The sequence below is a fragment of the Lontra canadensis genome, unplaced genomic scaffold (assembly GCF_010015895.1).
Source record: "Lontra canadensis isolate GAN:19392208 unplaced genomic scaffold, GSC_riverotter_1.0 scaffold75, whole genome shotgun sequence".
Classification (NCBI taxonomy): Eukaryota; Metazoa; Chordata; class Mammalia; order Carnivora; family Mustelidae; genus Lontra; species Lontra canadensis.
In genome coordinates, this window is record NW_022631069.1 from 9,630,485 (window position 1) to 9,643,301 (window position 12,817).

A 12,817-nucleotide genomic window follows, 5' to 3' on the forward strand; every position below is an offset into this window, starting at 1 on the left:
AAGTGGTATGACAGGAATGTGCCCCAGACCTGGAGCCAAGTGCCCACTTCAGAGGGGACAGGCTGGACGAGGGCCTGGGGCAGCAGCTGTGTCCCCGGTAGGCCTCCCCTGCCACCCAGCTTCCTTAGTCTGTTTCCATGGGCACACACACACGCAGCAGCCAAGCACAGTCGCTCCCCTTGGGACCTGCCGTCTCTGGATCCGTGATGCTCCTGGATCCTCCCTCCACCACCACGCCCAGGGCTCTCCCTCTGTGAACAGAGATCCCACCTGCCTCATTACTTAAATAATTTTTATTTTTCATGCACTAGGAAAGATGGGATTGTATGAAACACTGCATTTCACAGCAAAGGCCTCAGTCCAAAACACAATGCAGAGGGCCAGGTGGATTCAGATCTGGTCAAAAACTCTGGGGACCGTCGTGGGACTCCCACCCCCAGGGCTGGTGACAGATGCAGGACCCTCCAGCTGCAGTGGCCCCAGACACAACACAGGGCAGCTGCCCCCTCCCACAGAGGCACAGGAAGCTGACACCAGAGGAGCATGTGGACCAGAGAAAGGACAGAGGAGACTGCTAGGCAGTGATGTGGGGGAGGTGGTGGTCCAACGCCTCCGAGGCCCGAGTCCAGGCTGCCAGGGGTGTGACTGAGCTCTCCGCTCAGCCGTGCTTGTTAGAGCGGCCTGAGCGCCACAGAAGCCCTGGCAGATCTGCTTGGGCCCCACCCGCCTGGCTCTTCAGCCACACACATGAGACAACATCTGCCCAGGTGGGACCCCAAAGGCTGGAGGGGCCAGCCCCCCTCAACCATCCCAAGCCCCTGTGGACACCGAGACACCCACAGGACAGCCAGGCTTCAGAAGTTCCCGGGACAGGGCCACGGGCAGGGCAGCCAGCAAACCTGGGCCATCAAGTCCCATCCGAGTCAAAACAAGGGCAAAGCAGACTGTGGGCCCCACCTTCCCGGAGGTAGCACAGGGACACACACAAGTTGAAGACATGCAGGACAGAACAAAAAAGAACAGACACATGCAGACACAACGAGGGGGAGGGAGGGGAAGAGAAAACGTGGTTGAGGTGCGGAGAGGCAGGGGACACGGCGGGCTGGGCTCACTGAGGCCCCGGGCTTGTCGTGACCCCGCTCTCCTCGGGGATGGTCTCCAGCATCTCACTCTGGACTGCCTGTGTGATGAGCGCCAACTCCTGGCACAGAGTCTCGTAGCGGTAGCCCACTCGGATGTCTGGCACGTTGGTGCGGCGGATATCATTGCCCTCAGGGCCCTCCTTGGTATAGTTGGGTCCCAGCCAGTGGCTCTTCACCTGCAGTGGGCAGGGCTGTCAAGCAGGGCCGCAGCCCCGAACCACCCCAGGGCCAGCCCCCCTGGGACCTTCCCAAGCGCACAGGGGAGGAAAGGGCAGGCACCAGGCTCCAGGTGTGGGGGGGGTAGTACCTTGTGGGAGAAGCCGCTCATGAGCACACTGTTACGGGCCAGCTCACACATGTCGCAGGAGCTGAGCTTCCACACCTGGGTGGCAATGCTATACTCCTCCATCAGTGGTTCCTGCACAGGCCAGGTGCCCTCAGGAGGGTGCAGGAGGGCCTGCCACCCAGTTCCAGCCCACCTGTCCTTGCACCACCCCCTTCTGGGCAGGATCCGCCACAAGATGTGCCACACTCCACCAGCGGGGGGCAGCACCAGCCTCGAGACCCAGGGGCCCGCGTGCCCTTAGCATCCCAGGACCACCTCACAGGCTCTGACCTTGGTGAAGTGGAACTGCAGGGGATCATCGGTGGACAGTGAGACCATGAGACCGCGGGACAGGTACTCAGGTAGCGGGTTCCGGTGGTAGCTGAGGAAAAGACTGTTGTTGCTGAGTGGAGACATGGCGATGCCAATCTGGGCCAGGTAATACAGGTACTGCAGCACTGGGGCCTGGGCGGGTAACAGTGGGGGAGGGCCCGTCAGGCGGCCTCTGGTGGGCAGGACACCTGGTTCTGGAGGGTACGGGCTGCAGGAGGAGGGGGTGGGGAGCCTGAGCTGGGCCTGACGTGTAGAGGGTCATTTACAGCCAAGATCCAAACGAGGCCCACGGTTTAGAGGCTGGGGTGTGCAGGGGGCCAAACTGGGGGTTTGGTGAGGAGGAAGATCAGTTGTTCAAGAGGCTTGAAGGGTTGAAAAGAAGGTGAGTGACCGGGAGGGGAGGCTGGGGGTGCAGACCCTGACCTTGCGCAGAAGCAGCCCGTGAGAAATGTTCTCCGCCAGCATGAAGGCCGACACCAGGTGGTGGATAGGCCCGGCTTCCCCACAGTGTGGCCTCAGCACAAACGTGTGAAAGCCCCTCTGCCTAGGGGTTAGAGAGAGCATGTTAGCGCCCAAGCCCCGGCTCCCAAGCCCCAACCCGGTGACCCTGTGGACCTGGGACAAAGGGCCAGGGGCAGATTCTTGGCTGTGAGGGCTGAGCCCTGAAAGAACTCGCTGGGTCCAGGAGTGGGGGCATGGGTGGGTCAGGGCTCCGGTGGCCCCAGGGCAGAGGGAGCAGACGCCGCGCTGGCAGGATGGGCACCTGCGCAGGTGGTTCAGTGTGGCCATGTTGGCAAAGGTGTAGTACAGGTAGTAGGCGTAGGGTGGGTTGTCCTCCTCCACCCACGCTTCAGGGAGAGGGCTCTCCAGGTTGAAGACATGATTCTCGGGCTTAGACTCATCATCCACGCTGTCAAAGCCATCCACCTGGCACGGGAGCCCAGGGTCAGGCCCAGAACTGCAGCTCCCCCAACCGAGGCAGGCCCCCTTCCTCTCCCCTGACCCCTGCGGCCCCCTCACGTGCTCCAAGAACAGGTGCAGCTCCGGGTGGCTGGCAGGGTGCACGGTGGCCTCAAAGAGCGGCAGGAAGATGTTCTCCAGCATCTCCTGGAAGTTGGCCAGCTGGCCCTTGGTACGGTACACGTCGCTGCAGGCAAGACGGACGCACACAGGATGTGCGGGTCAGTCAGCGTGGGAGCCTGGCCTGCACTCACAGAAGCGCTTCTGCACAACGCCAGGTGGGCCAGGCGGGGCGGGCCATGAGCGGAACCAGGGGGCTCCCCTTCCACTCTGATGTGGCTTGGCAGGGAGGCCCTGCCATCCCAGGCGGGCAGGAGGCAGGTGCCATCCCCTTGAACTCTGCCTCCGCACGCTCCCTCCCGCCCCAAGGGACACTCACAAGAGGCGGGGCACTTGCACGAGCCAGCGCACGTTGGGAGAGTGGACTCGGTGCTTCACAGCCCAGCACGCCAGTTTGTCCCACTCATCCCTCGAGCGCCCATAGATGGAGAGCCGCAGCTCCGCGTTCTGGTATTTGCTCTCCTCCAGATCTGACATCACCTCCTGAAAGACATGCGGGGGATAAGGAAAAACTGTTCCCCTTATCCACTCATGACACCAGGCTCCCGTGAAGTCAGGGGAAGGGCTGCCCAAGGCTCATGCTGCCCCTGCCCATGGGCCTGGGCCGTCCCTCCTCCTCACCTTGATAATGTGGGCAAAGTACTTTCCAGAAACCCTGTTGTCAGTCTTGATGAAGATCTCTCGGAGGACAGACTCCCCAATGGGGTTGTATTTGGCATTGAACTTGTCAAATCGATGGAAGGTGTTCCTGTCCTGGGGAAGAGGGGCAGGCCCAGGTCACCCGTGCTCCCTGGCCACACTCTGACCCAGACCCTCAGCCCTGGGCCACCAGGACGGACCGCATGCATGTCCAGCGTGTCCACACTCAGGTCATACGCAGTGAGATTCATGCTCTCAAAGACCTCCCGCAGCGTCTGTTCGCGGCCCTGCTCCACGTGCACGATCTCCTCCAGGTGTCGCTTCATCGCACGCTTGATGAAACGCAGCAGGTGCTTCTGGTTCATGCAGGACGAGGCATGGATGTGTGTGTCCACCTGGGGTGCAACGGCAGGGGGATGGCCACTGGGTTCCCTGGAGGCCAGTCCACCAAGGGAGGCCGGGCGGGGGTGCAGGGCCGGGTCCGGGGGGGGGAGGCCCCACCTTGCGGATGTTGTAGAAATCCCGGTGTGGCACCTTCTTCTGGGCGGCCAGCTCCTTCATCTCATTGAGCAGCACATGCATCTGGAACTTGGAGCTCAGGTACTGGAGCCGGCGATAGCAGAAGGACTTTCTGGGGAGGGACAGAACGCAGCTGAGGCTCTGGGCCACATGTGGCAGGGGAGAGGGTGGGGAGAACACTGAGGGGACGGCAGGTGTGTGCAGCAGGGCTGGGGCGGGATGGTCCAGGCTGGAAGGAAGCGGAGAGTCTGGGCCTGGCAGGAACTCACATGGGGCCGTTGATGATCAGAGCCATGAGCACATTGACGTCTGCCACAAATTCCTGCAGGTCAGGGTACGGCAGCTCCACCTCCAGGCAGCTGGCAGGTGCGGGGAGCTCGGGTGAGGGAGCAAGTTGTGCCCTGTGGGCCCTCCCCAGCCAGTGCAGCCCACACACAGCTCCCCCCCAGCACTCCCCACACCCGCTTACTGCTCATCGGGTTCCCTGCGGGAGTAGACATGCACCACGCCCTGCACCATGCGCAGACCCAAGCCCAGGTCCCCAGGCATGGTGCTTGGCTCACAGTACTCATAGGGGTGCTGCTCCAGCGCGGGGGGGTGCACCGGGGCATCTGCGGGACAGGGAGGGCAGAGTCAGGGCTCTTCCAGACCATCTGCTGCCCTGCACAGAGGCCCCGTAGAGGGGGAGAGCTCCTGCCCCTGCCTCCACCCACCAGGAGCCAAGAGGCTGGCATGAGCCTGGTGGGAGGGCAGGGGGTGAGAAGCAGGCGGGGTGTAGCTTCCCGGGGAGTTGGGGACATAGGGGTGCTTGGATCAGGGAAGGGAGGGGGGCTCCCACCAGCGGACACAGGGGTGTCGGGGCCCTGCTCATAGGTCCGTGTCTCCAGAGGCTTCTCAGCCAGCTGCTGCAGGTACCGGCGGGTGGTGGGGCAGAAACTCTGCAGCGAGAGGGCCATGTACTTCTCCCGGATGAAGAGTGCCCGCACCACGCTCTTGGCCGCGTCCAGCAGGTCTGTGAATGGCACCTAGAGACAAGGACCCGGGGTCACTCTCCCTGCTCTCAGACCCAGACCAGGCTCACCCTTGCCTCCTCCCCGAAGCCTTGACCCTGGAAAGAGTGCATCCGCTAGCTCCCAGCCACAGGCCCCTTGCCCCTCCTGCTTTTGGGAAAAGAAATGCCCTCTCTGAGCTGCACCCAGCTCCGAGGCTGGGGGAGCCCACTGGGACACATGGGGATGACAGGGGTAGAGAGACCCAAGGCCCTGCCCACACTGACCCCACACTTCTCCTCGCCGGAGATGGTGACCCGCTGAAATTCCCGCTCTAGCACCACATCTCGCTCTCGCAGGCCCCGGTCGCCTTGCCCCTCACCCTGCTCCTTGTAGAGCCTAAAAGGGGTGAACACAAAGAAGGGGGGCTAGAGCCTGCAGCAGGACAGGCCCCAGCCCCACATCCCCACATCCCTCCGTGCCCCTCCACCCTCCTCACTGGAGGTCTGAAGCACTGTCTGTCTTCAGGAAATCTTGCTTGGCCCGAAGCAGGATGTCTGGCTCCAGCCTAAAAGGGAGAGGCACAAGAGGTCAGGCCAATGACAAAGGATGCCCCGGCTCTCAGGTCCCTGCCCTGTGCTGGCTGCTGTGCACGTGTTGTTCCTCAAGGCCCCCACGTTATAGATGAGAAAGCATACCCCGAAGCTGAGTGACATGTTCTAGGCCACACAGAACCAGGACCCAGCAGCCATACTCCAAAGCCTGTGCTTCAGACCACTGCTCTATGCTCCCTCCCTAGTGGGTCCCTGAGGGAGGACGGAGTGGGAAAGGGACAGAGACGGGGCTCTGAAGGTGTCCCAGTGGAGACAGAGGGACACTGGGCAGACTGCCCTGTGCCCCCTCCATGCCATGGCTGCCTGCCAGTCTGTAGGGCTGTGGCTTACTTGACATCCTGGCTGATCTGCCTCTCCAGGCGCTGCCTCCGCTCCTCCAGCTGCTCAATGGGGCTCTCCTCCGGAAACTCGTATGGGGCGCTGCGGAGCTCACTCTCAGCCAGGGAGCGGCTGAACAGCTCCTGGTGGGAGGGAAGGCAGGGTCAGTGTGCCAGGCCCTCCCTTGCAGCATCTAGGGCTGGGGTGAGCGCAGCAGGAGCTGGAGGTACCTGGGGGAGGCTAGGGGTCAGAGCACAGCCAAGCGTGGAGTAAGGGGATGGCTGAGATGGAGGGGTGTGGGGAGCAGAGACAGGACATGGGGACAGCAGTGGAGGGACACAGAGTGCGGTGCCAGGTGATACCTCGGCGATCTCCTTGCATTTGCCATCCATGGACGTGCGCAGGTCAAGTGGGAAGTGCTTGAGGCAGGGGGCAGGGCCTGGCAGGGATCGGGCCGACTGCAGCGGAGGGGCCCCCAGCCCACCCCGAGCCTCTGTGGAGACAGCGATGCCAGGGTCAAAGGGTGGAGGGCAGGGCCTGGGTGCACTAGAAGCCCAGGGCCCCCACGCGCCCCAGGCCTGTCCCAGAGAGAGGCCAGATCCTGCAAAGTGGGCCGTGCCTCCTCAGAGGCCAAGGAGTGAGCCTGCCTGTGGCTCCCAGAGGACCTCACCTTCACCTTCTGGCACGGGGCCCCTCACCCATTCCAGGCTCAGGCGTGGGGGTTCCTGAGGCAGCCTCTAGAGCTAGAGGATTCACTCACTCCGGGAGTAAGAATCCGAATTCTTCACTACGAAGTGCTGCCTCAGTGAGCAGGCGACCTCCTACAGGCAGGCACACACGTACACGCATGCTCACGCTCACACACACACACACACACACACACACACCGCGTGCTCATGAAGGACCGAGTGGCCGAGCCAGCAATCCCCAGTCCACAGCTCCCAGGGCAGGCAGGCCGGCCCTGATCAGACCTGCTTCTGGACCCAATGACCCTCCTCCCAGAAACCCAGGTCCTGTGCCCGACATCCCAGACCTACAGAGCACAGGCAACATACAGCTGCCACTCAGCTCTGACCTGGGCACCAGAACCCAAGGGAAGAGGATAGGAAGTGGAGGGCCTGGCTGGCAGCAGGAACCCTACCTCCTCCCCAGGGGCGTGCCCTCTCCCCCAGGACCCTGGGGCTGCCAAGATGCAGCCTGGCCCCAGCTGGCCCCTCCCACTGCTGGCTGCCCCTCCAAAGGGAGCTGCCACAAACAGTCTGCGCCACTCAGAGGCCCCAGGATCTGGGCCGGAGGCCCCAGGGAGGGCCCGGGGAAGGGAGGATCAGAAGCCAGGGCCTCTCCACATGGAAGGCTGAACTCTTCAGCTGCACCACCAGGACACAGGCACTAAAGGCCCTGAAGCTGCTAGTCTGGGGGCTGCCTGAGCTCCCAGGCAACTCGGACCTTCCCTGGCCTACCAGCCCACCCTCCCTCCCCCCGCGAAGCTCTCCACACCAAACTCGGCTCTCCCAGCCTGCTCGGAAGGGGACTGCCGTCCAGCACCCTCCTTTCCCCATCTTAGGGATGGATTGGAGGCTCTGCCCAGGTAGCATGCCTTTAAGTCTGTGGGCTCACTTCACGATCCTCCAGAGTTGGGTCCAGAGGCTGGACAAAGGGAAGCAGAGGTACCTGCCCTAGAACCAGGACCCAGCCCCCGCTCTCCCTGGTGCCACCCTGGGTCCTACCTACAGAGTTCGGGCAGCTCCAGCCAGCAGCCCTGGGCCCCTCGCCCGCCGCTTTGCTGAGTGGAGCAGTAGCCAGTCCCCCAGGACAGCTCAGGGGCCGGCACGGGCTGTACCAAGTGCTGCTGCATGCAGGGGAGACCCTAGGATGACAGAGAGCAGGGGGCTAGGGAGGCCCAGGGGAGCCAGAAATCAAGGGAAGGAGCATCAGAGTTGGGAAATAAAAGCAAGCTCAGAAAGGAACAGCTTTAACCTATACGGTAAAAAGGGCCAGTAAAAAGGCCTGGCCTACAGGGGAGCCCCCAGGGGGGCGCAGCAGGGTAGGCTGATACAGGGAGGGCCGGGGCTGAGCCTCCCATCCTCTGGAACAGTGAGCAGGTAGGGTCAGGGCGACCCAGGGGTAGGCGGGGAGAAGGGGAGGTCAGCAGCCCTCATCTCTGCACATAACAGCCCCAGGCCAGCTTGTTTTGCTCACCAGTGTCCCCTGCGTCCCTGTCTGTGGGGTCCCCGGGGACAGACAAAGCCTCTTCCAGGGAGAGAAGCTGGCAGGCAGTGAGGGAAGTGACTCAGTCCAGGTAGGGACCAGGTACTGAGTTTCTCTGCTGCCCATGGGGCCTGACCCATGGCTCCCCAGACCTCCAGTCTCCTTTCGAAGCCTATCATTGGGAACAAACTGTCCAGGAGGAAAAGTGTGGGAGATAAAGGACTAGAATCTGGAGGACTTGAGTCTGACTCAGTTCCCACTTACTAGCCTGTCTCTGCCTCCCGGAGGCTTCAAGTCCTGTCTATAAAGGGGCGATAAGCAGAGCCAGCCCCATCTATACCCACCAACCGCCTTAAGGCGCACAGAGATACGGCTCTGCAAGTGTTGTGTAAAACACCATTATCTGCGATTATGAACTCCTGGGACCCTCCAAAACACCTACCACATAGAGTCCAACCTACCAGGGAGGCCTACTCAGGCCCAGTGCGGGCCAGCACAACCAAACCGTGAAGGACAGGAAAGAGAACGGAACTTGATGGGAGAAGAGATTGGGGGGAGGGAGGGGGACACTATCTAGTCCTTGGAAGAGGGCAGAGTAGGAAGAGGAAAGAAAGATGGGCACTTGCTCCATACCCAGAGTATAAGAGCCCCAGGTCCTTGCCTGCCCAAGAACCCTGACCTTACACAACTCCTCCCTCCTAGCCCCCAGCAGGAGAGGCCGCCCACAGACCTCCAGGGCAGCAGGAGCTGAACTGAAGGTCCTAATCTCACCCTCCCGTCTGAGCAGGGTGGCCCAGGATGTCAACAGAAACACTGGGGTGACGAGGACAGGTTCCAGAGGCCAGAACCCTTCCTCCAGGCTGTAGGTCTCCGCACAGGGTTCACTAGAGGTGAGAGGCTCCATGCTCCCTGAGCCCAGGCCTAGAAGACCCAGCTTCCTGCCTGCTGGTCCCTTCCCCAGAGCCTGTGCACTGCAACACACACACACACACACACACACACACACACACACACACACGTAGTCCACCAAAAGCCAGAGGGAACTGCTCCCACCAACCAAGATCTTGCCTCCTCATCTACCCTCTGGCCAGGAGTCCCTCACTCCCTGCCAGGACTGCCTCAGTCGAGAGGCAGAGACATGCCCAAGGCTTCAACCCCTAAGTCTCAGATGCTCCCACTGAGTGACCACCCAAAGATTATAGATCTAGCCCCAGGGGACACACTCTCTGGAGGGCCCAGACCTAGGCACGGAAAACACAGACCCTCAGAACAGCCCTGACCTCTGGGCAGGATTTTCAATGGCATAAGAAAATACAGGAGATGGATGGGCAGGCTATAGGTACAGATAGCTGCTGAGGGGAACGGGGGGAAGACGCTGGCTTGACCTGGTCACCAAAATGGGGGGTGGAGATGTCCTTCCTTAGCCACAAAGCCTGGGGGCAGCAGATGATAGGTAGATATCCCTCAGCTAGCAGACTCAGGCAGACTCAGGGGATGGACACAGCCACACCATGCTGCCTGCTCCGAATGGTGCAGAGATGCCTCCCAAAGCGGGAGCCAAACCAAAGGGTGCAGGAGCACACAAGCAGGCAGTGGCCCCAGCCCGAGCCCCCGAAACAGTCCTGGCCCAAGGACACCCCGTACTTCTGAGGAAGTCCACAGAAAAACCAGGAATGGGCCAACAGCAAATGATGGATATGGTTGAGCCCCCAGCCCCCAGGATGCCCAGTAGCGACGAGTGCGTCCTAATATCAGAGCCCCCTCCCTAGGAAGGGGATTCCAGATCTAGGGTCCTAGAAAGAAGAACTAAGCACTAAGCCCGAGCCTGCCGGGTAAAGACACAGCCGCCAGCAGTGTGGCCAGCCCACAAAGCAGCCAGTCCCACACATCTCCCTCTCCATTCACACACGCTCCACATGCACACGGTCTTAGCACATCCGCACGCTGACACGTGTGCAAACACACCTCTTGCTGCACCCACACCTGCACCCACTCCTTGTTACGGAGGGCAGCACCCCCAACACAGAAGCTGTCACCTTCCACTCCACCTTCCAAGCCAGCTGTCCCTGGGACGGAGGACAAGGAGGGGCATCACCCCAGAGGGGGTGCAGGTGCAGCCCCTCCCACACACACATACAGGACCAGTGGCCTGGGCTAGCGGTGGTCGGGTAGAGCCCGCGCCCTAGGCTAGGAAGCCCACACTCACCTGGTACTGCAGAGGAGACCTGCAAGCTGACCCGCTTCTTAAAGGGATATTTGGCCTTGGGATTGCCGGGGCCAGATGGGTTGGATGCCATGGCTCCAGCCGCGGAGATGGCGGGGGTTCTCCGAGCCGCTCCAGCTGGGCCCGGCTCTGCCACATCCAACCCCTTCCTCCGCCCCGCCCCCAGCGGGAGTGACTGATGCAGGAAGCAGAAGCCCCGCAGGCGGAAGAGGCCCTGGCCACGATTTCTGATGTTGTCTAGGCAACCTCAGGGAGGGGGGCCTCCATCCCCGCCTCTTATCCCCTCCCTTCCCTCCTCAGACCCCGGAGTGACGCGACTGCTGCTAGCTGGGCCTGGGGGGCGGAGGTGGAGGGTGGAGGTTAGCAAACAAGATGGGGAAGGGCCAGCCCCCAGCACTCCACTGACCCCTTCGAAAGCCCTTGCCCCTTGCCAGGGCTCTGGGGCACAGGAGTCAAAGTCCGGGCTAACTGGTCCAGCCAGCATAGGAGAAAAAAATAATAATAAACAGAAATCCAGCCCGAGCTCCCCCAAACTCAGAACACACTGTCTCAGAGCAAGCGTTCTCCGTGAAAACCCAGCCCCTCTGGGGCACAGTCCCTTTTCCTCTTCTCTATCAGACTCCCAGCCCCAGGGGTAGTCCAGCTCTGGGAGGATGGGAGTAGAATGAGAATCCCGGCCCAGCAGGGAGGAGCCTGTCTTGGGAAAATTCCACTGGCCGGCAGAAGCTACCTTCTAGGACGGCAGGGAGGCCAGGAGGCAGGGGCTTCTGGTGGGGGGTGGGGGGCGGCGGCTAGGAAAGAGACTCCAACAACTTCAGACTTTTCTGTCTTTTCGCACTCAGGCTCTGCTCTCCCAGGCCCGCCCCAGGAGGAGACGGCCACCTTCCCTAGGTCTGCCGGCTGTGCTGAGACCCCCACCCGCTTGTCACCCTGGCCATGCACTTCTCCGTCCCAGAGACCCTCCCCCCAACAGACGCGCACATACACTCACCTGAGGCCATGCTGCCCGAGCCCGCAGGGGTACCGGGGAGGCTGCCCGCCAGGGTCTGCCCAGCAGAAGGAGGGGAGGAGGGCTGGGACCCAGATCCTGGCCAAGTCCCTCCGAGGACCCCTGCCCCCGGCACGGATATGGAAGAAGGAAGGCAGTCTTTTAAAAATGCCCGGAGGCGGGAGGTGGGCCCCGGTAGACCTCGGCCGCTGCACGGACCTTTCGCGAAGACCCGGGAGTCCCGACCCCCCAGCTCTCTGCTCAAGAGGCGAGTAGGCCACGTGCTTCCCAGAGAGCAGGACCCGGAACTCGTCTGAGCTTCTCTCCACACTCTTTGGGTGTTCGGGATCGGACTACCGAGGCTGGACTGCGGGGGTGTCACGCAACAGGTGCGACCCCACCAAAGCCTTGCTAGAGCCGAGGAGCTTCTCCGACGCCTGAGGCCCCGCCAGATCCGAGGCCCCGCCCCCGCCGCGTTCCGCTTCCCGGCGCCACGTGGGCAGCCGCTACTCCGCAGTTGGCCGGGCCAGGTCTTGGGCAAGTCATGTGCGTCAGCTTCCTCATCCGTGAAATGGGGTGGTGTAATCGCACTCAAGGGAGTTACTGGGAGCATTGTTAAGCACATTGTCGTGGTGCCTGGCATAAAGTCGGTGGCTAGTAAAAGACAACTAGTAGTGTCTCAAGATTAAATCACTTTTAGAAGTCCTACCCCGGCATTCTCACTCTAGGTCGTCCGTTTTCTTCTGACAGGCATAGATAAACAGGGTGTGCCCTACAACTCTGGCTCCCCTTCCCGCATTTACTTCTGTATTTATTGGTTGAAAGCTTAGACTCTGAAGACAGAATGCATGGGTTCATTTCCATACTCCTCCACCTACTTTGTGATTGACGTTGGTAAAGTTACTGGTCTCTGCTCTATTTCACTGGAAAATGACTGTGTGAGACCCTGCTTTGTATGGTGGTGGTTAAGATAAATGAGTTAATGTAAGTCAAGTCCTTAGAACAGTGCCTGGCCTGTAGTTACTATTCGGTTAATGTCTTATCCTGGCTACGTCCTTGGCCTTGGTTTCCTGTTGACAACCTCATACGGTCGTGATTCTCCTCGCAGCCTATAAAGAAGTGCAGTTTAGGCTGTTGGGGGGGACTGCAGACACCCCACCCAGCTAGCACTCCACTTCCAAGTGACAGAGAATCCTACCTAAAGGGAACTTGAGGGGGTGTGCCTAAGACCACTGGAATCTTCAGTGTGTTAGCAGCAATTAGTCTTTTTCCTATTTCTCCACCTTGTGGGAGCCCTTTGTCCCCCACACCCAGCTGTACTAATGCTGTTTGTCCAGCTCCTCCCAGTTCTCACCACCCCCACAGCCAGATTCCTTCCCAAACTCTTGCCTCCTCCACCTCTCCCCAGGCTGGATTCTGGACCCTGAGCCCTATTATC

The 12,817-nt window shown here is 61.1% G+C and overlaps 1 protein-coding gene and 1 long non-coding RNA gene across 4 annotated transcripts; one reads left to right on the plus strand and one right to left on the minus strand.

The window, feature by feature from the left end:
* Positions 1–672: 672 nt before the first annotated feature.
* AMPD2 (adenosine monophosphate deaminase 2) lies at positions 673–11,839 on the minus strand. Of its 3 annotated transcripts, none has more exons than XM_032881523.1 (18): positions 11,383–11,839; positions 6,322–6,452; positions 5,972–6,102; positions 5,527–5,595; positions 5,315–5,426; positions 4,877–5,063; positions 4,508–4,649; positions 4,308–4,397; positions 4,021–4,150; positions 3,720–3,914; positions 3,502–3,633; positions 3,200–3,363; positions 2,821–2,947; positions 2,564–2,727; positions 2,224–2,344; positions 1,759–1,932; positions 1,450–1,560; positions 673–1,318 (listed from the first exon to the last, which is right to left on the minus strand). In XM_032881523.1, exons 1-18 carry the CDS (start codon positions 11,390–11,392, stop codon positions 1,109–1,111), a joined length of 2,400 nt encoding a protein of 799 aa, XP_032737414.1. In that variant the 5' UTR covers positions 11,393–11,839; the 3' UTR covers positions 673–1,108. The 3 variants fall into 3 exon arrangements, with proteins under 3 accessions (XP_032737414.1, XP_032737412.1, XP_032737413.1); XM_032881521.1 differs by lacking the exon at positions 11,383–11,839 and adding an exon at positions 10,374–10,589; XM_032881522.1 differs by lacking the exons at positions 6,322–6,452; positions 11,383–11,839 and adding an exon at positions 10,374–10,621.
* Positions 10,664–11,542, plus strand: LOC116881619. Its single transcript, XR_004385455.1, has 2 exons — positions 10,664–10,750; positions 11,234–11,542. It is a non-coding gene; the product is annotated as an uncharacterized LOC116881619 (long non-coding RNA).
* Positions 11,840–12,817: the final 978 nt, after the last annotated feature.